Source organism: Oncorhynchus gorbuscha, unplaced genomic scaffold (assembly GCF_021184085.1).
Source record: "Oncorhynchus gorbuscha isolate QuinsamMale2020 ecotype Even-year unplaced genomic scaffold, OgorEven_v1.0 Un_scaffold_35:::fragment_2:::debris, whole genome shotgun sequence".
NCBI lineage: Eukaryota > Metazoa > Chordata > Actinopteri > Salmoniformes > Salmonidae > Oncorhynchus > Oncorhynchus gorbuscha.
This window is the reverse complement of record NW_025745210.1, coordinates 466868-488643: the sequence shown is the minus strand read 5'-3', so window position 1 is coordinate 488643 and position 21776 is coordinate 466868. Positions and strand designations below refer to the sequence as shown.

The following is a 21776-nucleotide window of genomic DNA, read 5'->3' as shown; positions in this document are numbered from 1 at the left end:
GTCACTAGCTATTGTTTCAATGGCCAAGGTGAATAAAAGAAAGGTAGTGAAAAAGAGAAAGCTCCCTGTTTTAGATGTGGGACTATCATACTTTGGAAGAATGCGTGTAAGTAGGAATGGAACCTGCCACATTCGGAGGAAATGCCGCTATGCAACCGGAGGGAATGCCGCTATGCATCCGGAGGGAATGCCGCTATGCAACCGGAGGGAATGCCGCTATGCACTCGGAGGGAATGCCGCTATGCAACCGGAGGGAATGCCGCTATGCAACCGGAGGGAATGCCGCTATGCATTCGGAGGGAATGCCGCTATGCATCCGGAGGGAATGCAGCTATGCACTCGGAGGGAATGCCGCTATGCATCCGGAGGGAATGCCGCTATGCACTCGGAAGGAATGCCGCTATGCATTCGGAGGGAATGCCGCTATGCATCCGGAGGGAATGCCGCTATGCACTCGGAGGAAATGCCGCTATGCATTCGGAGGGAATGCCGCTATGCATCCGGAGGGAATGCCGCTATGCACTCGGAGGGAATGCCGCTATGCAACCGGAGGGAATGCCGCTATGCAACCGGAGGGAATGCCGCTATGCACCCGGAGGGAATGCCGCTATGCATCCGGAGGGAATGCCGCTATGCAACCGGAGGGAATGCCGCTATGCATTCGGAGGGAATGCCGCTATGCATCCGGAGGGAATGCCGCTATGCATCCGGAGGGAATGCCGCTATGCATCCGGAGGGAATGCCGCTATGCATTCGGAGGGAATGCCGCTATGCAAGTATTTGCATTTTTCGGTTTGATCGATAGTGGATCATAGAGATTACAGTTTGTATGTGAAGGAAGACGTATGAGATCACGTCTTACCTAACTTTTTAGTAGAGGCCAGGGATAAAATATAACTTATGATGATAAATTGGCAAAATCTGCCACAAGAAAACGTATGTTGAAGAATCTAGGCAAAATGCCAGGGGAATGGATTCTGAAGGTAACAAATTTAAATTATCTGGCCAAACGTTCCTTGCAAACTCAGAAAGTATTGGGGTTTTTTTTGACCTCATGAGACATTTTATGTCGTCTTATTCTGAAATAGATTTCTAGAATGGACGAAAGGGTGGAGGGGTCACAAGGAATTAGCAACGGGGTTAATAAAACTAAAATGAACTTTAATTTTTTTTTGTTACTTCACGAACATTGTGGTGTGGTTGTTATGGAGAATAGGACATGCTAAATAAAAGATACATAAACGTTGGTGGACTGAAAAAAACATTTAATGATTGGAGTAAGGACATGGAATTTACAATTATCATTTTTGGTTTATAATTAATACTTTTGGATTGTTGATTAAAATGTAGCATTGTGAATATTAACAAATTAGGCAGAATGCTGGAAATGTTTGGAAGGTTTTGAAATGGTTTCGGAAGGACAGGGAAAGAAAAGGGAGAGGAAATATTTTAATGGTGTCGAATGCCCTGCATCCTGACGTTTTGGTGAGACCTGATCAATCTCACTAGAAATGATAGACACTTGGGATTTAATTATAAAATGAATGAGAAAAACCTGTTTCTACTCTATTTTACCATGAGATAAGTTTATTGGTTATTTGAATGTGTTTAATTTTTATTTAACATGTTTTTTTTAAACACGCTGTGAATCATGGGTTCAAAGGGAAAACGACCAGTTCTCTGTGGTCCTAGTCTTTGAGTAAACATAGAAATGTTAAATAGGGATGACAGTTACAGTTACTACACAGTTACTACACAGTTACTACACAGTTACTACACAGTTACTACACAGTTACTACACAGTTACTACACAGTTACTACACAGTTACTACACACTGCAAACAATTTAGACTAAGGATGCATTGAGATACTGATCTTTCATTACCAGGCCACTTGTGACAGGAAGATAGGGACAAAGGGGGGGGGGCGATAAAAGGTTCCGTTTATAAATGTACATTCTAACAGGGATGATGTGTGCTAAGTTAAGAAGCTGGAATTCAAGTACTAGACAAAGTAAGCACTAAGGGCTGTCATTCTGAATTTGGATTGGATAATTTATCAAATGTAGTTATGATTCGGATACAGCGAGAGAGAGTTGCTTTCGAACGGTGAGGGGGAGGGCACTGCTCAAATTTATTAGGCCGAGGGAGGCTCCAGAAACCTCATTTCTAAGTGTCCTCTGACAGGGAGGTTTGTTAGAGAACTCACTGGATGATAGTTTGGGTCAACCATTAAGTTGAATTTTGTTCTCTTTTGTTTTACCATGTCATCATCACTTTAATGTTAAATCACATCAATACATAGAGATGGCTGGATGTTACAGTACAATTAATTGCATACAAGGCTCAGTCTGTTTTGAGATTACACACAAGGATGAAAATGAAGGAGATGGCATTGAGACCAGCATCACATGGGTATAGAACGTAATGGAGTTTTAGTCACATCAAGGGTATAGAACGTAATGGAGTTTTAGTCACATCAAGGGTATAGAACGTAATGGAGTTTTAGTCACATCAAGGGTATAGAACGTAATGGAGTTTTAGTCACATCAAGGGTATAGAACGTAATGGAGTTTTAGTCACATCAAGGGTATAGAACGTAATGGAGTTTTAGTCACATCAAGGGTATAGAACGTAATGGAGTTTTAGTCACATCAAGGGTATAGAACGTAATGGAGTTTTAGTCACATCAAGGGTATAGAACGTAATGGAGTTTTAGTCACATCAAGGGTATAGAACGTAATGGAGTTTTAGTCACATCAAGGGTATAGAACGTAATGGAGTTTTAGTCACATCAAGGTGTGAAGTTATTAAACATGTACTTTTTCACTCTTTCCTTTGCAAGTCAATATGTTTTTAGGTTTCAGGAACCATAAGAGTGATCATTGTTCCAGAGGGACTGATGTATATTGACTAATTGATTTGAGGATGTTTTAGTATGTCTATAACTGTAGAAGTGCATTAGGAGTAGTGACTAGTGTCTTATGGGTTAGATGGTATGATATATGTACTAATGTATCTGTAGGAGGAGGCGAGGTACACATGAGGTGTGTTTGAGACAGAATGATTACATAGGGCTGTTAAGTGGGATGGAATGTGACTGCTGCGGTGGAGATCTGTGGGGGCTCATAAATTAAGGTTGTGGTGATAGAGGGGTACTATTCCCAGAGACTATGTATATTGTTACAGGAGATGGCTCATAGGAGAGGGAGGACAGCTAACTGTGCACAATACAGGGACTATGAGGTTAAACTACAGCTAAACATTACACATACCCAGATCATGGTGAGAGTAGAAAAGATAGTGGTGGCATTTCAGACAATAAGGTAAACTTTCAGGAAACACGTGATTCAGTTTTGTTAGGTTGGATATTTTTCCAACTCATTAATCTCTTTCCCAATTTCTGACAGGCGAACACTTGACAAATTACATACAGTAGTTATTCTCACGGCAGTCGCTGTAGGGACAGTAATTGAAGGAGGCTATAGTCATGGGCCATGTTAGTAGTAGCAGGGGTTACTTTAGTAGCATTGTTGGGATATCAGTTTATGAGGACTCATGCCAAATGGCTGGGTAGCTGGTAACTGGGAGACTGATGGGCGTACCGGGGGCTGTTATTCAAATGGAACAAATTAGTGATCTTGCCATAAGGGGGAGTCTATGTTGTCAGGAAATAACCAATGTGTTGCAGTGTGTATATCCTCAGGAGAAAGCAGCACATGAGAAGCAGGAGATAACCAAGGGCACGGGCTGAATTCTGGAGATTGAGTGTACATCAAGATACACCAGGCAGAGGTGTTGGGACAGTGTTGGTCTGGTCTACGCACAGTACTCCTTACAGCACATGTAGCGGTAAAGATCGGCATGTCTCTCCTCGGTGGGTTCACAGATCTCACAGGAAGTGAGGTCCAGCGGCATAATGGGTGAGCTTGAAGACGCCATGACAGAGGAAGCGGAGCTAGAAAGAGACTAGATTCCACTGTACACATGTAGATGGGTTGGGTCTAGGAGCTACTTTAACATCATAGTTGGGTTGGGTTAGCTGCTTTATTGGTTAATGCATTATATGACAGAGGATAGATGTTGGGGTAATTGTACTCTAAACATCGTTTTGAGGGCACTGATGTGAAAGCATATACAGTGCTGAGTTACCTTAAGAGGATGGAACCTTTGTTAGTGACACACACTTGCCTATCAGGTGGCAATGGAGGAGATGGGGAACAAAGTGAAAATGACATGGCTTGGAAACACCTCTCAGAACCTAGGGCCAGGAAAGGGGAAGACTGGGCGAAAGCATGAGGAGGCTTTCTAGGGCTTTCAATTTTGTGGAATCCAGCAGAAACGTATCCTGGAGGCATAGAGTCAGGTAAAGGGAGAGTGGGAATTATCATGGTCTCAGACTTTTGTAGTCATGCATATATAATTATGCATAGTTTAACACATTGTTAATACTGTTATGTTTTGTGTGGCTTTTTGTTGCTTTCCAAGTCTTATGCTATAACTCTCTTAGGAACCAGAAGGAGAAAGTGGAGAAACTAAAAGCAACTCAGCTGGAAGGGAGGAAGCCAACTGCTTCAGCTGGAATGTCATTCTGTTGAGTGATGAGAGATGGAAATAGGATTGTGTATGGTGTGTTCATAGAACAGAGGCCATAAGTCTCTGAGTTTGGAAATCTCACGGGGAATTTTTTTGTTATCGTTGTTCGTTCATTTATAATCATGTTTTATTTTTTTGTTATTGTTGTTCGTTCATTTATAATCATGTTTTATTTTTTTGTTCATGTTTTGTTATCATTGTCCATTTAAAAGTAATTTCCAAGTTTATGTAAATTGAACATTAGGAACCTATCGTTCCATACAGGGGACTGTTAGATTCTGGGTTAAAGTTAGAACATTGTTGTACTCAGAAGTATAGTATATGAAGGGTGAAAGAGATTGGTTTTTACATCAGAAGTTAATGGTTATCTGTAGGAGCCAGATGGCTTTGGAATGTGCTGAGTAGAGGGGAGGCAATCACATGATTGCTGTAGGGGAAACGGATGGACATCTGTGGATTAGGCGAATGAGGGGTTGAGGTCAGATCAGATCCCCTGAAGAGAGAAATTATGGTTTATTACCCTATTACCCTCTTCCTGTTGGACCATGAAATATGTAAGGATTGGAGAGAAGGAGGAGAGTCTAAATTGGAGTAAATATACTTGTGATGGTAGAAAAATGAGATGTCTGAATCCAGCTGTATGGACCCTTTGTGAAGAATTAAACTAATCTTATCTATTGTCCGTTGAGTTATTTACTCTGAGAATTAGAACCTAACAACACCAACTTTTGCTTTGTAGCACCTATAGATGAAACATCATGGAGCCTTAAAGGAGGCCTGGTCAAAATGTCACAAGTATTCCAACTTCAATTAATTATGTCTCAATTATGCATTAAGATACAAATGTCAAATACATGTCAGCAATCCTTCCTCCTAAGGACACTTTTGTGGAAATGGTTTTGTTCTAGTTTAGAAGGGAATCACCCTATTCTGATGTAAGAACTGTGCATATAAACATTTAAACCAATCCCCCCTTCTCCTACCACTACCGTCCCACCAGTGACCCCTGCCCTCTGACCTGCTGTGCTGCTGGCTTGTTCAGGAGGCCAGCTTCTTCATTGGCCTTTTCTGTCTTCATCTCCACCACAATGTCATTATTCACATTCCCACTTTCCCTGCAGGAGACACACACAGAAGAGGCAGAGAGAGAGAGAGATAGCATAGAGAGAGAGGGAGAGAGGTAGTATAGAGAGAGGGAGAGATAGGTTGATAGAAGGAGAGAACATGGACAGACAGAGAGAGAAACGGTAGAGGGTTAGCAGAGGGAGAGAGAAACGGTAGAGGGTTAGCAGAGGGAGAGAGAAACGGTAGAGGGTTGGCAGAGGGAGAGAGAAACGGTAGAGGGTTAGCAGAGGGAGAGAGAAACGGTAGAAGGAGGGAGAGAACATGGACAGACAGAGGGAGAGAGAAACGAGAGGGAGAGAGAAACAGTAGAGGGTTAAGAGGGAGAGAGAAACGGTAGAGGGTTAGCAGAGGGAGAGAGAAACGGTAGAGGGTTAGCAGAGGGAGAGAGAAAGAGGGAGAGAGAAACAGTAGAGGGTTAGCGGTAGAGGGTTAGCAGAGGTTAGCAGAGGGGAGAGAAACAGTAAGGGTTAGCAGAGGGAGAGAAACAGTAGAGGGTTAGAGAGGGAGAAAAACGGTAGAGGGTTAGCAGAGGGAGAGAGAAACGGTAGAGGGTTAGCAGAGGGAGAGAGAAACGGTAGAGGGTTAGCAGAGGGAGAGAGAAACAGGTAGAGGGTTAGCAGAGGGAGAAACGAGAAGCAGAGGGAGAGGGTTAGCAGAGGGAGAGAGAAACGGTAGAGGGTTAGCAGAGGGAGAGAGAAACAGAGAGGGAGAGAGAAACAGTAGAGGGAGAGAGAAACAGTAGAGGGTTAGCAGAGGGAAGAGAAACAGTAGAGGGTTAGCAGAGGGAGAGAGAAACAGTAGAGGGTTAGCAGAGAGGGTTAGAGGGTTAGCAGAGGAGAGAGAAACAGTAGAGGGTTAGAGGGAGAGAGAAACAGAGGGAGAGAGAAACAGTAGAGGGTTAGCAGAGGGTAGAGGGTTAGCAGAGGGAGAGAGAAACAGTAGAGGGTTAGCAGAGGGAGAGAGAAACAGTAGAGGGTTAGCAGAGGGAGAGAGAAACGGAGGGTTAGCAGAGGGAGAGAGAAACAGTAGAGGGTTAGCAGAGGGAGAGAGAAACAGTAGAGGGTTAGCAGAGGGAGAGAAACAGAGAGGGTTAGCAGAGGGAGAGAAAACAGTAGAGGGTTAGCAGAGGGGTTAGAGAGAAACAGTAGAGGGTTAGCAGAGGGAGAGAGAAACAGTAGAGGGTTAGCAGAGGGTTAGGAGGGAGAAAACAGTAGAGGGTTAGCAGAGGGAGAAACAGTAGAGGGTTAGCAGAGGGAGAGAAAACAGTAGAGGGTTAGAGAGGGAGAGAGAAACAGTAGAGGGTTAGCAGAGGGAGAGAGAAACGGTAGAGGGTTAGCAGAGGGAGAGAGAAACAGTTAGAGGGAAACAGTAGAGGGTTAGCAGAGGGAGAGAGAAACAGTAGGGGTTAGCAGAGGGAGAGAGAAACAGAGGGTTAGAGGGTTAGCAGAGGGAGAGAGAAACAGTAGAGGGTTAGCAGAGGGAGAGAGAAACAGTAGAGGGTTAGCAGAGGGAGAGAGAAACAGTAGAGGGTTAGCAGAGGGAGAGAGAAACAGTAGAGGGTTAGCAGAGGGAGAGAGAAACAGTAGAGGGTTAGCAGAGGGAGAGAGAAACAGTAGAGGGTTAGCAGAGGGAGAGAGAAACAGAGGGAGAGAAACAGTAGAGGGTTAGCAGAGGGAGAGAGAAACGGTTTAGCAGAGGGAGAGAGAAACAGTAGAGGGTTAGCAGAGGGAGAGAGAAACAGTAGAGGGTTAGCAGAGGGAGAGAGAAACAGTAGAGGGTTAGCAGAGGGAGAGAGAAACGGTAGAGGGTTAGCAGAGGGAGAGAGAAACGGTAGAGGGTTAGCAGAGGGAGAGAGAAACGGTAGAGGGTTAGCAGAGGGAGAGAGAAACGGTAGAGGGTTAGCAGAGGGAGAGAGAAACAGTAGAGGGTTAGCAGAGGGAGAGAGAAACAGTAGAGGGTTAGCAGAGGGAGAGAGAAACAGTAGAGGGTTAGCAGAGGGAGAGAGAAACAGTAGAGGGTTAGCAGAGGGAGAGAGAAACAGTAGAGGGTTAGCAGAGGGAGAGAGAAACAGTAGAGGGTTAGCAGAGGGAGAGTTAGCAAGGGAGAGAGAAACAGTACAGTAAAGAGAACAGATAATCTGAGGGTTACTCAGAGGGAGAGAGAAACAATTAGATCAGAGGGAGAGAGAAACAGATGCATTTAGCTTTAGAAACCGTTTCAGAGGGAGAGAGAAACACCCAGAGGGAGAGAGAAACAGTCAGAGGGAGAGAGAAACAGTCCCTCCCCTCCCCCAGAGGGAGAGAGAAACAGTCTCAGAGGAGAGAGAAAACTCTCCAGTCCACCCTAACCCCCTCCCAGAGGGAGAGAGAAACAGTCCTCTCAGAGGGAGGTAAAGTACAGTCAGATAATCTGTACTCTCAGCTTTCTTTAGAAACCCTCATCCCTCCCCCCCTCCTCTCTCCTCCATCCCTCCTCCCTCTCCTCTCTCCCTCCATCCACCCTAACCTCCCTCCTGTTACTCACACTTCCTTATTGTCCTTCTTGCTGCAGGGCAGCTTGCCCTTCTTGTTGAGGAAGTAGAGGAGTGCCACCAGCAGCAGCAGCATTAGGACACACACCACCACGGCTATCACCACGCCACTGGAGCCACCCTGCTGCGTATCAGCTAGAGGCATGGAGAGATGGAGGGGGAGATGAAGGCACGGGGGGAGAGGTGGAGAAGGGAGAGGTTGGATGGAAAGTGAAGTTAGAGGGGATGGATGGGGTGAGGTGAGAGGAGAAAGAGGTAGGGAGGAGGGGGTGGGAGGTGAGGAGGGATAAGGGTGAGAAGGGTTGAAGAGGGAGGGACAGCAATGGAGGCAGGAGGGAGGGAGTGGCGGGGTATGAGTGGGTAATGGAAGAATGAGAGGGAGGTGAGGGAGTAGAGGGGCAGAAATGGGATGAGTGGTGTTGGGAGGAGAACATTGGATGGGTGGAGGGGAGATGAGGAAAGTGGAGGGGGAGGTTTGTTCAGCTTTGAGATTGAGATGACAATAGTGTGGTGGGGCTAAGAGGGGGGCCTACACGCACACTCGCACGCACGCACACACACACACACACACACACACACACACACACACACACACACACACACACACACACACACACACACACACACACACACACACACACACACACACACACACACACACACACACACACACACACACACACACACACACACACACACACACACACACACACCTTTTCTCTCTCTGTATCGCATACACACAATGTAACACACATACACACAGAGGTATTTGTACAGACCTGTTTTAAGCACATGGTTCCCTTTGAGCAGCATTTTGAAAGAAAGGCAGTTCCTCAGACCCACTGCATAGCAAAGCAACAACACACACCGCACCAATATGTGCACCCACTAACAACCAACAACACACATACTAGTGTACAAACACAGACACCACAACACATACTCTAGTTACAACTACTCACAAGCCCACAGCAACTGAAAAGCACAGCACAGGGAGGAAAAAGAGTGAAAGAGAAGAACGCAGTGGGAAAAAGAAGTGACAAAGACACGCTGAGAAAAGAAAAGAAGAGAGTGGAAGAGGATAGAATAGAATATCATCCTTTATTACCCCCCCAGGGGAGGGAAAAGTCACAGCATCCACAGAATATAGGACAGACATCATACAAAGATGACAAACTAAACACAATATACAATATCCACAGTGTTCAGTAGTAATAGGGAAATATACAATGTACAGTACAGTAGAGTGCTTGGAGGAAGGGTGAAGTACTACAGGCTATTTACAACACAGAGTCCTGACAGGGAGGAAAGGAGGAGGGAGAAGACGGATAAGTGTCTACCTCTGCCTGTATCATTGGCTGCGTTGGGATCGACGGCTGCAGGGAGAGGAGAGGAACCGGATTAGACTACAGTTTACTGTTACACCACAATGGAGGAGAGGGACAGAGAACGAGAGAGAGAGAGAGAGAGAGAGAGAGAGAGAGAGAGAGAGAGAGAGAGAGAGAGAGAGAGAGACAGAGAGAGAGATTGAGAGAGAGAGAGAGAGAGAGAGAGAGAGAGAGAGAGAGAGAGAGAGAGAGAGAGAGAGAGAGAGAGAGAGAGAGAGAGAGAGAGAGAGAGAGAGAGAGAGAGAGAGAGAGATTGAGAGAGAGAGAGAGCGAGAGAGAGAGAGAGAGAGAGAGAGATTGAGAGATTGAGAGAGACAGAGAGAGAAAGAGAGAGAGACAGAGAGAGAGAGCGATAAGAACGTTAAGAGAAGTGGAGGGCCGCACTGACCTTGTTTGGTGGTGACTTTGAAGGCCTGCGAGGCTGCGCCGTGGTCGTTACTGGCCTCACAGGTGACCCCGTCCATCAGGACCGCAGCACTGGCCTCCAGCATGACCATACTGACCACCTTGTTACCCTTCACCGACACCGACTGGGAGAGGAGGGGCGAGAGGGGGGATGGGGGGAGGGGTGAGAAAGATGGGTTAAGAGATGACAATTCATTAGAGGAGTTGTTCTAAGGGCTCATAACATAAGTTCACAAAGATTTGTCAATGCACACAATGCACACAAACTCACTTCCTTTCCTGAGGGTGTCCAGGTGAACTGTGGGGCAGGATGTCCGTGAGCAGAGCAGGACAGAGTCACCATGTCTCCCTCCTTCTCCACCATTCCATCAACAGCTGCGTCAATCTCAGGTTTACCTAGAGAGAGGGAGGGAGAGAGGAGAGAGAGAGAGGGGGAGGGAGAGAGAGAGGTAAAGACACAGGAAGGGAGAGTAGTAGAGGTAGAGGGGGAGGGGAGATGGAGGAGGGAGAGTGGTAGAGAGAGAGGGAGGGGGACAAGAGGTAGAGAGGGGTGATGGAGGAGGGAGAGTGGTAGAGAGAGAGGGAGGGGGTGGGAGAGAGGTAGAGGTAAAGTGAGAGAAGAGAGAGGGAGGAGGACAAGCGGTAGAGAGGGGTGATGGAGAAGGGTAGGGAGGTGCAGAGAGATATAGATAGGAAAGAAAGTGGGCGAGAGAATATCAGGAAAAAAAATATCATTCAAATCCACGACAGGAAGAGATATACTGTACCATCACCACTTCCTTTACTCCATCTGAGTCTTATGATATACTGACCATCACCACTTCCTTTACTCCATCTGAGACTTATGATATACTGACCATCACCACTTCCTTTACTCCATCTGATTCTTATGATATACTTCACCACTTCCTTTACTCCATCTGAGTCTTATGATATACTGACCATCACCACTTCCTTTACCATCACCACTTCCTTTACTCTGAGTCTTATGATATACTGACCATCACCACTTCCTTTACTCCATCTGAGTCTTATGATATACTGACCATCACCACTTCCTTTACTCCATCTGAGACTTATGATATACTGACCATCACCACTTCCTTTACTCAATTTGAGTCTTATGATATACTGATCACCACTGATCTGAGTCTTATGATATACTGACCATCACCACTTCCTTTACTCCATCTGATTCTTATGATATACTGACCATCACCACTTCCTTTACTCCATCTGAGTCTTATGATATACTGACCATCACCACTTCCTTTACTCCATCTGAGTCTTATGATATACTGACCATCACCACTTCCTTTACTCCATCTGAGTCTTATGATATACTTCACCACTTCCTTTACTCCATCTGATCTTATGATATACTGACCATCACCACTTCCTTTACTCCATCTGAGTCTTATGATATACTGACCATCACCACTTCCTTTACTCCATCTGATTCTTATGATATACTGACCATCACCACTTCCTTTACTCCATCTGAGTCTTATGATATACTGACCATCACCACTTCCTTTACTCCATCTGAGTCTTATGATCTTCACCACTTCCTTTACTCCATCTGATATGATATACTGACCATCACCACTTCCTTTACTCCATCTGAGTCTTATGATATACTGACCATCACCACTTCCTTTACTCCATCTGATATGATATACTGACCATCACCACTTCCTTTACTCCATCTGAGTCTTATGATATACTGACCATCACCACTTCTTTACCCATCTTCTTATGATATACTCCATCACCACTGAGTCTTATGATATACTGACCATCACCACTTCCTTTACTCCATCTGAGTCTTATGATATACTGACCATCACCACACTTCTGAGTCTTTACTCCATCACCACTGAGTCTTATGATATACTGACCATCACCACTTCCTTTACTCCATCTGATTCTTATGATATACTGACCATCACCATCACCATCTTCTTATGATATACTTTTCCTTTACTCCATCTGAGTCTTATGATATACTGACCATCACCACTTCCTTTACTCCATCTGAGTCTTATGATATACTGACCATCACCACTTCCTTTACTCCATCTGAGTCTTATGATATACTGACCATCACCACTTCCTTTACTCCATCTGAGTCTTATGATATACTGACCATCACCACTTCCTTTACTCCATCTGATTCTTATGATATACTGACCATCACCACTTCCTTTACTCCATCTGAGTCTTATGATATACTGACCATCACCACTTCCTTTACTCCATCTGAGTCTTATGATATACTGACCATCACCTTCCTTTACTTCCTTTGATATACTCCATCTGAGTCTTATGATATACTGACCATCACCACTTCCTTTACTCCATCTGAGTCTTATGATATACTGACCATCACCATTCACTCCATCTGAGTCTTATGATATACTGACCATCACCACTTCCTTTACTCCATCTGAGTCTTATGATATACTGACCATCACCACTTCCTTTACTCCATCTGAGTCTTATGATATACTGACCATCACCACTTCCTTTACTCCATCTGAGTCTTATGATATACTGACCATCACCACTTCCTTTACTCCATCTGAGTCTTATGATATACTGACCATCACCACTTCCTTTACTCCATCTGAGTCTTATGATATACTGACCATCACCACTTCCTTTACTCCATCTGAGTCTTATGATATACTGACCATCACCACTTCCTTTACTCCATCTGATCTTATGATATACTGACCATCACCACTTCCTTTACTCCATCTGAGTCTTGATATACTGACCATCACCACTTCCTTTACTCCATCTGAGTCTTATGATATACTGACCATCACCACTTCCTTTACTCCATCTGAGTCTTATGATATACTTCACCACTTCCTTTACTCCATCTGATATGATATACTGACCATCACCACTTCCTTTACTCCATCTGAGTCTTATGATATACTGACCATCACCACTTCCTTTACTCCATCTGAGTCTTATGATATACTGACCATCTGAGTCTTATGATATACTGACCATCACCACTTCCTTTACTCCATCTGAGTCTTATGATATACTGACCATCACCACTTCCTTTACTCCATCTGAGTCTTATGATATACTGACCATCACCACTTCCTTTACTCCATCTGAGTCTTATGATATACTGACCATCACCACTTCCTTTACTCCATCTGAGTCTTATGATATACTGACCATCACCACTTCCTTTACTCCATCTGAGTCTTATGATATACTGACCATCACCACTCCTTTACTCCATCTGAGTCTTATGATATACTTTCACCACTTCCATCCATCTGAGTCTTATGATATACTGACCATCACCACTTCCTTTACTCCATCTGATATACTGACCATCACCACTTCCTTTACTCCATCTGAGTCTTATGATATACTGACCATCACCACTTCCTTTACTCCATCTGAGTCTTATGATATACTGACCATCACCACTTCCTTTACTCCATCTGATTCTTATGATATACTGACCATCACCACTTCCTTTACTCCATCTGAGTCTTATGATATACTGACCATCACCACTTCCTTTACTCCATCTGAGTCTTATGATATACTGACCATCACCACTTCCTTTACTCCATCTGAGTCTTATGATATACTGACCATCACCACTTCCTTTACTCCATCTGAGTCTTATGATATACTGACCATCACCACTGAGTCTTATGATATACTGACCATCACCACTCCATCTGAGTCTTATATATACTCCATCTGAGTCTTATGATATACTGACCATCACCACTTCCTTTACTCCATCTGAGTCTTATGATATACTGACCATCACCACTTCCTTTACTCCATCTGAGTCTTATGATATACTGACCATCACCACTTCCTTTACTCCATCTGAGTCTTATGATATACTGACCATCACCACTTCCTTTACTCCATCTGAGTCTGACCATCACCACTTCCTTTACTCCATCTGATATGATATACTGACCATCACCACTTCCTTTACTCCATCTGAGTCTTATGATATACTGACCATCACCACTTCCTTTACTCCATCTGAGTCTTATGATATACTGACCATCACCACTTCCTTTACTCCATCTGAGTCTTATGATATACTGACCATCATCACCACTTCCTTTACTCCATCTGAGTCTTATGATATACTGACCATCACCACTTCCTTTACTCCATCTGAGTCTTATGATATACTGACCATCACCACTTCCTTTACTCCATCTGATTCTTATGATATACTGACCATCACCACTTCCTTTACTCCATCTGAGTCTTATGATATACTGACCATCACCACTTCACTTCCTTTACTCCATCTGAGTCTTATGATATACTGACCATCACCACTTCCTTTACTCCATCTGAGTCTTATGATATACTGACCATCACCACTTCCTTTACTCCATCTGAGTCTTATGATATACTGACCATCACCACTTCCTTTACTCCATCTGAGTCTTATGATATACTCACCACTTCCTTTACTCCATCTGACATCACCACTTCCTTTACTCCATCTGAGTCTTATGATATACTGACCATCACCACTTCCTTTACTCCATCTGAGTCTTATGATATACTGACCATCACCACTTCCTTTACTCCATCTGATTCTTATGATATACTGACCATCACCACTTCCTTTACTCCATCTGAGTCTTATGATATACCATCACCACTTCCTTTACTCCATCTGACTTATGATATACACCATCACCACTTCCTTTACTCCATCTGAGTCTTATGATATACTGACCATCACCACTTCCTTTACTCCATCTGATTCTTATGATATACTGACCATCACCACTTCCTTTACTCCATCTGAGTCTTATGATATACTGACCATCACCACTTCCTTTACTCCATCTGAGTCTTATGATATACTGACCATCACCACTTCCTTTACTCCATCTGAGTCTTATGATATACTGACCATCACCACTTCCTTTACTCCATCTGAGTCTTATGATATACTGACCATCACCACTTCCTTTACTCCATCTGAGTCTTATGATATACTGACCATCACCACTTCCTTTACTCCATCTGAGTCTTATGATATACTTCCTTTACTCCATCTGAGTCTTATGATATACTGACCATCACCACTTCCTTTACTCCATCTGATTCTTCATGATATACTGACCATCACCACTTCCTTTACTCCATCTGAGTCTTATGATATACTGACCATCACCACTTCCTTTACTCCATCTGAGTCTTATGATATACTGACCATCACCACTTCCTTTACTCCATCTGAGTCTTATGATATACTTCACCACTTCCTTTACTCCATCTGATATATATACTGACCATCACCACTTCCTTTACTCCATCTGAGTCTTATGATATACTGACCATCACCACTTCCTTTACTCCATCTGAGTCTTATGATATACTTCATGATATACTGACCATCACCACTTCCTTTACTCCATCTGAGTCTTATGATATACTGACCATCACCACTTCCTTTACTCCATCTGAGTCTTATGATATACTGACCATCACCACTTCCTTTACTCCATCTGAGTCTTATGATATACTGACCATCACCACTTCCTTTCCATCTGAGTCATCTGAGTCTTATGATATACTGACCATCACCACTTCCTTTACTCCATCTGAGTCTTATGATATACTGACCATCACCACTTCCTTTACTCCATCTGAGTCTTATGATATACTGACCATCACCATCACCACTTCCTTTTCCTTTACTCCATCTGAGTCTTATGATATACTGACCATCACCACTTCCTTTACTCCATCTGAGTCTTATGATATACTGACCATCACCACTTCCTTTACTCCATCTGAGTCTTATGATATACTGACCATCACCACTTCCTTTACTCCATCTGAGTTCTTCATGATCTTATGATATACTGACCATCACCACTTCCTTTACTCCATCTGAGTCTTATGATATACTGACCATCACCACTTCCTTTACTCCATCTGAGTCTTATGATATACTGACCATCACCACTTCCTTTACTCCATCCATCTGACCATCACCACTTCTTTATGATATATACTGACCATCACCACTTCCTTTACTCCATCTGAGTCTTATGATATACTGACCATCACCACTTCCTTTACTCCATCTGACTTATGATATACCCATCACCACTGAGTCTTATGATATACTGACCATCACCATCACTCCATCTTCTTACTCCATCTGAGTCTTATGATATACTGACCATACTCCATCTGAGTCTTATGATATACTGACCATCACCACTTCCTTTACTCCATCTGAGTCTTATGATATACTGACCATCACCACTTCCTTTACTCCATCTGAGTCTTATGATATACTGACCATCACCACTTCCTTTACTCCATCTGATTCTTATGATATACTGACCATCACCACTTCCTTTACTCCATCTGAGTCTTATGATATACTGACCATCACCACTTCCTTTACTCCATCTGAGTCTTATGATATACTGACCATCACCACTTCTCCATCTGAGTCTTATGATATACTGACCATCACATTCCTTTACTCCATCTGAGTCTTATGATATACTGACTATCACCACTTCCTTTACTCCATCTGATTCTTATGATATACTGACCATCACCACTTCCTTTACTCCATCTGAGTCTTATGATATACTGTACCATCACCACTTCCTTTACTCCATCTGAGACTTATGATATACTGACTATCACCACTTCCTTTACTCCATCTGAATCTTATGATATACTGACCATCACCACTTCCTTTACTCCATCTGAATCTTATGATATACTGACCATCACCACTTCCTTTACTCCATCTGAGTCTTATGATATACTGTACCATCACCACTTCCTTTACTCCATCTGAGTTGTATGATATACTGTACCATCACCACTTCCTTTACTCCATCTGAGTCTTATGATATACTGTACCATCACCACTTCCTTTACTCCATCTGAGTTGTATGATATACTGTACCATTACCACTTCCTTTACTCCATCTGAGTTGTATGATATACTGTACCATCACCACTTCCTTTACTCCATCTGAGTCTTATGATATACTGTACCATCACCACTTCCTTTACTCCATCTGAGTTGTATGATATACTGACCATCTTATGTCTTATGGTCTATTTATACATTAACAAGCCCTGTAGTCCTATTTGAAAAATATCAGAACCACCACAGGGTCACTAACACATGGTTGTGTGTGTGTGTGTGTGTGTGTGTGTGTGTGTGTGTGTGTGTGTGTGTGTGTGTGTGTGTGTGTGTGTGTGTGTGTGTGTGTGTGTGTGTGTGTGTGTGTGTGTGTGTGTGTGTGTGTGTGTGTGTGTGTGTGTGTGTGTGTGCTTCTGTGTACCTGAGACGGTGAGATTGACGCTGGCCTTGGAGGTGAGCCCAAGCACAGAGGGCACTGCGCCCACACAGGAGTACTCGCCAGCTTCAGCGAATGTCACCGACTTCAGAGACAAGACACCAGTCTGGGACAGCACCGTGGAGCCCTGTTGAACACACACAGGTATGAGATTAGGGGACAGTTGGACACACACACTCAAATTCTTCTCTCTTGTTCTTCCATGCCCTCTCTGGGTTCTCACAAAAACTCAGTCCTGCTGAGTACAACCACATTCCTTAACCAGTAACAAGTTCACAACAGGGAGAGGTGGACTGGTAGTAACACAGGGAGGAAGCAGGGAGAGGTGGACTGGTAGTAACACAGGGAGGAAGCAGGGAGAGTTGGACTGGTAGTAACACAGGGAGGAAGCAGGGAGAGGTGGACTGGTAGTAACACAGGGAGGAAGCAGGGAGAGGTGGACTGGTAGTAACACAGGGAGGAAGCAGGGAGAGTTGGACTGGTAGTAACACAGGGAGGAAGAAGGGAGAGGTGGACTGGTAGTAACACAGGGAGGAAGCAGGGAGAGGTGGACTGGTAGTAAAACAGGAAGGAAGCAGGGAGAGGTGGACTGGTAGTAACACAGGGAGAGGTGGACTGGTAGTAACACAGGGAGGAACTAGGGAGAGGTGGACTGGTAGTAACACAGGGAGGATATAGGGAGAGGTGGACTGGTAGTAACACAGGGAGGAAGCAGGGAGAGGTGGACTGGTAGTAACACAGGGAGGAAGCAGGGAGAGGTGGACTGGTGGTAACACAGGGAGAGGTGGACTGGTAGTAACACAGGGAGGAAGCAGGGAGAGGTGGACTGGTAGTAACACAGGGAGGAAGCAGGGAGAGGTGGACTGGTAGTAACACAGTGAGGAAGCAGGGAGAGATGGACTGGTAGTAACACAGAGAGAGGTAGACTGGTAGTAACACAGGGAGAGGTGGACTGGTAGTAACACAGGGAGAGGTGGACTGGTAGTAACACAGGGAGGAAGCAGGGAGAGGTGGACTGGTAGTAACACAGAGAGAGGTGGACTGGTAGTAACACAGTGAGGAAGCAGGGAGAGGTGGACTGGTAGTAACACAGAGAGAGGTGGACTGGTAGAAAACACAGGGAGAGATGGACTGGTAGTAACACAGGGAGAGGTGGACTGGTAGTAACACAGAGAGAGGTGGACTGGTAGTAACACAGGGAGAGATGGACTGGTAGTAACACAGGGAGGAAGCAGGGAGAGGTGGACTGGTAGTAACACAGAGAGAGGTGGACTGGTAGTAACACAGTGAGGAAGCAGGGAGAGGTGGACTGGTAGTAACACAGGGAGGAAGCAGGGAGAGGTGGACTGGTAGTAACACAGAGAGAGGTGGACTGGTAGTAACACAGTGAGGAAGCAAGGAGAGGTGGACTGGTAGTAACACAGAGAGAGGTGGATTGGTAGTAACACAGTGAGGAAGCAGGGAGAGATGGACTGGTAGTAACACAGGGAGAGGTGGACTGGTAGTAACACAGGGAGAGGTGGACTGGTAGTAACACAGGGAGAGGTGGACTGGTAGTAACACAGGGGGAGGTGGACTGGTAGTAACACAGGGAGAGGTGGACTGGTAGTAACACAGGGAGAGGTGGACTGGTAGTAACACAGGGAGAGGTGGACTGGTAGTAACACAGTGAGGAAGCAGGGAGAGGTGGACTGGTAGTAACACAGAGAGAGGTGGACTGGTAGTAACACAGGGAGAGGTGGACTGGTAGTAACACAGGGAGGAAGCAGGGAGAGGTGGACTGGTAGTAACACAGTGAGGAAGCAGGGAGAGGTGGACTGGTAGTAACACAGGGAGATGTGGACTGGTAGTAACACAGGGTGGAAGCAGGGAGAGGTGGACTGGTAGTAACACAGAGATAGGTGGACTGGTAGTAACACAGAGAGAGGTGGACTGGTTGTAACACAGTGAGGAAGCAGGGAGAGGTGGACTGGTAGAAACACAGAGAGAGGTGGACTGGTAGTAACACAGGGAGGAGGCAGGGAGAGGTGGACTGGTAGTAACACAGGGAGGAAGCAGGGAGAGGTGGACTGGTAGTAACACAGGGAGGAAGCAGGGAGAGGTGGACTGGTAGTAACACAGGGAGAGGTGGACTGGTAGTAACACAGGGAGGAAGCAGGGAGAGGTGGACTGGTAGTAACACAGGGAGGAAGCAGGGAAAGGTGGACTGCTAGTAACACAGGGAGGAAGCAGGGAGAGGTGGACTGGTAGTAACACAGGGAGGAAGCAGGGACAGGTGGACTGGTAGTAACACAGGGAGGAAGCAGGGAGAGGTGGACTGGTAGTAACACAGTGAGGAAGCAGGGAGAGATGGACTGGTAGTAACACAGGGAGAGGTGGACTGGTAGTAACACAGGGAGAGGTGGACTGGTAGTAACACAGGGAGGAAGCAGGGATAGGTGGACTGGTAGTAACACAGGGAGAGGTGGACTGGTAGTAACACAGGGAGGAAGCAGGGAGAGGTGGACTGGTAGTAACACAGGGAGGAAGCAGGGAGAGGTGGACTGGTAGTAACACAGAGAGGAAGCGGGGAGAGGTGGACTGGTAGTAACACAGAGAGAGGTGGACTGGTAGTAACACAGAGAGAGGTGGACTGGTAGTAACACAGGGAGGAAGCAGGGAGAGGTGGACTGGTAGTAACACAGAGAGAGGTGGACTGGTAGTAACACAGAGAGAGGTGGACTGGTAGTAACACAGTGAGGAAGCAGGGAGAGGTGGACTGGTAGTAACACAGAGAGAGGTGGACTGGTAGTAACACAGTGAGGAAGCAGGGAGAGGTGGACTGGTAGTAACACAGAGAGAGGTGGACTGGTAGTAACACAGGGAGGAAGCAGGGAGAGGTGGACTGGTAGTAACACAGGGAGGAAGCAGGGAGAGGTGGACTGGTAGTAACACAGGGAGAGGTGGACTGGTAGTAACACAGGGAGGAAGCAGGGAGAGGTGGACTGGTAGTAACACAGGGAGGAAGCAGGGAAAGGTGGACTGCTAGTAACACAGGGGGGAAGTAGGGAGAGGTGGACTGGTAGTAACACAGGGAGGAAGCAGGGAGAGGTGGACTGGTAGTAACACAGGGAGGAAGCAGGGAGAGGTGGACTGGACTTGCCTTCTTCCACTGGACGGTGTGTGAGTCTGAGGCCTTGGTCTTACACTGCAGCTCCACCATGTCTCCCGTCATTGTCGACAATGGACCAGCAGGCCTCACACTCATTGGGTCAATGTCTGAGAGGCAGAGAAAAGAGGGATACAAAGAAAGAGGGGGAGGAGAGAGAGAAAGAGGGTGGTGAAGAGAGAGAGAATTCATTCAAAATGGATTATGTTCTGGGATCAAAAGCGTACCACCTCAGGGGAGACCGGAGGATGGATGGATACTCACAGTGGACAGAGAGGGTGACTTCTCCATTAAGATCAGCATCCAGGTTATCAAAGTCGGTGGCCATACACTTGTACACCCCAGCATCCGAACGCATGACGGACTTCAGAGTCAAAAGTCCCCCTGCAACTCCTTCCTTAATGTTTATCCCCTGAGCATGAGAGAGAGCAAGAAAGAGGGAGCGAGTGGAGAGAGATTATTCAATGATTTAAGAGATGAACAGGTTGTACTATGGCAGTACTGTAGGGTTTGTGTATAGCTGCACTGCTGTATAGTCTGAAATGCAGTACATGTGTGCTGGTCCTTACATCCTTGGAGAAATCAAACTCAGGCTGAGGGTTTCCATCTGTCTCACACATCATCTTCACCTCGTCACCCTCTCTGATTGGCTCATTGTTCACCAGGACAAAGGTCGCTGTCTCAGAGGGATCTGGATAAGAGCAAGGGAGAGAGAGAGAGGGGGATGAATGGCGTGGGAGAGGGAGAGGGGGGGAGAGGGAAATAGAGGGAGGGAGGGAGGGAGGGAGGGAGGGAGCGAGGGAGGGAGGGAGGGAGTTCAAAAGGGTGATGAATGACAGGCTGATCTCAGGACTGCAGTTTCTGACATGACATGATGAGAAGTGGATGATGGACAGAGAGCACAGAGAGAAAGAAAAGAGTAAGGCAGACAGACAGAGAGAGAGAAAAAGAGAGAGTAGGAGGGAGCAAGAATGAGAGAGAGTGAGGAGACAGATACAGACAGACAGCCACTCACAGTTGAGGGTGAGGGAGAAGGTGTCAGAGTCGATCTGCTTGATCATGTCGTTGGGCATGCTGTACTCCACGGTGCAGTGGTACACGCTGTCCTTGTCAGCCTTCTGGGGCTGCATCATCAGGGTGCTGGTGATGGTGAACAGACCTGATGCTTCCTTTACCACTGACGGCACCATGTATACCTCTAGAGGGGGA

At 45.5% G+C, this 21776-nt stretch overlaps 1 protein-coding gene across 2 annotated transcripts in view; it reads right to left on the bottom strand.

The window, feature by feature from the left end:
- The window catches only part of LOC124017951 (basal cell adhesion molecule-like), a 116934-nt gene that overhangs the window by 6864 nt on the left and 88294 nt on the right, over positions 1-21776 (bottom strand). Inside the window, exons 6-16 of one of the 2 annotated variants that reach the window (XM_046333191.1) lie at positions 21583-21765; positions 21137-21258; positions 20832-20979; positions 20562-20677; positions 17405-17546; positions 10315-10439; positions 10027-10168; positions 9591-9626; positions 9030-9050; positions 8244-8385; positions 5614-5710 (exon numbers count right to left, since the gene is read on the bottom strand). In XM_046333191.1, the coding sequence (XP_046189147.1) occupies positions 5614-5710; positions 8244-8385; positions 9030-9050; positions 9591-9626; positions 10027-10168; positions 10315-10439; positions 17405-17546; positions 20562-20677; positions 20832-20979; positions 21137-21258; positions 21583-21765 (1274 nt within the window). The remainder of the gene's footprint in view (positions 1-5613; positions 5711-8243; positions 8386-9029; positions 9051-9590; positions 9627-10026; positions 10169-10314; positions 10440-17404; positions 17547-20561; positions 20678-20831; positions 20980-21136; positions 21259-21582; positions 21766-21776) is intronic. The other variant, XM_046333192.1, reaches the window with a different exon arrangement.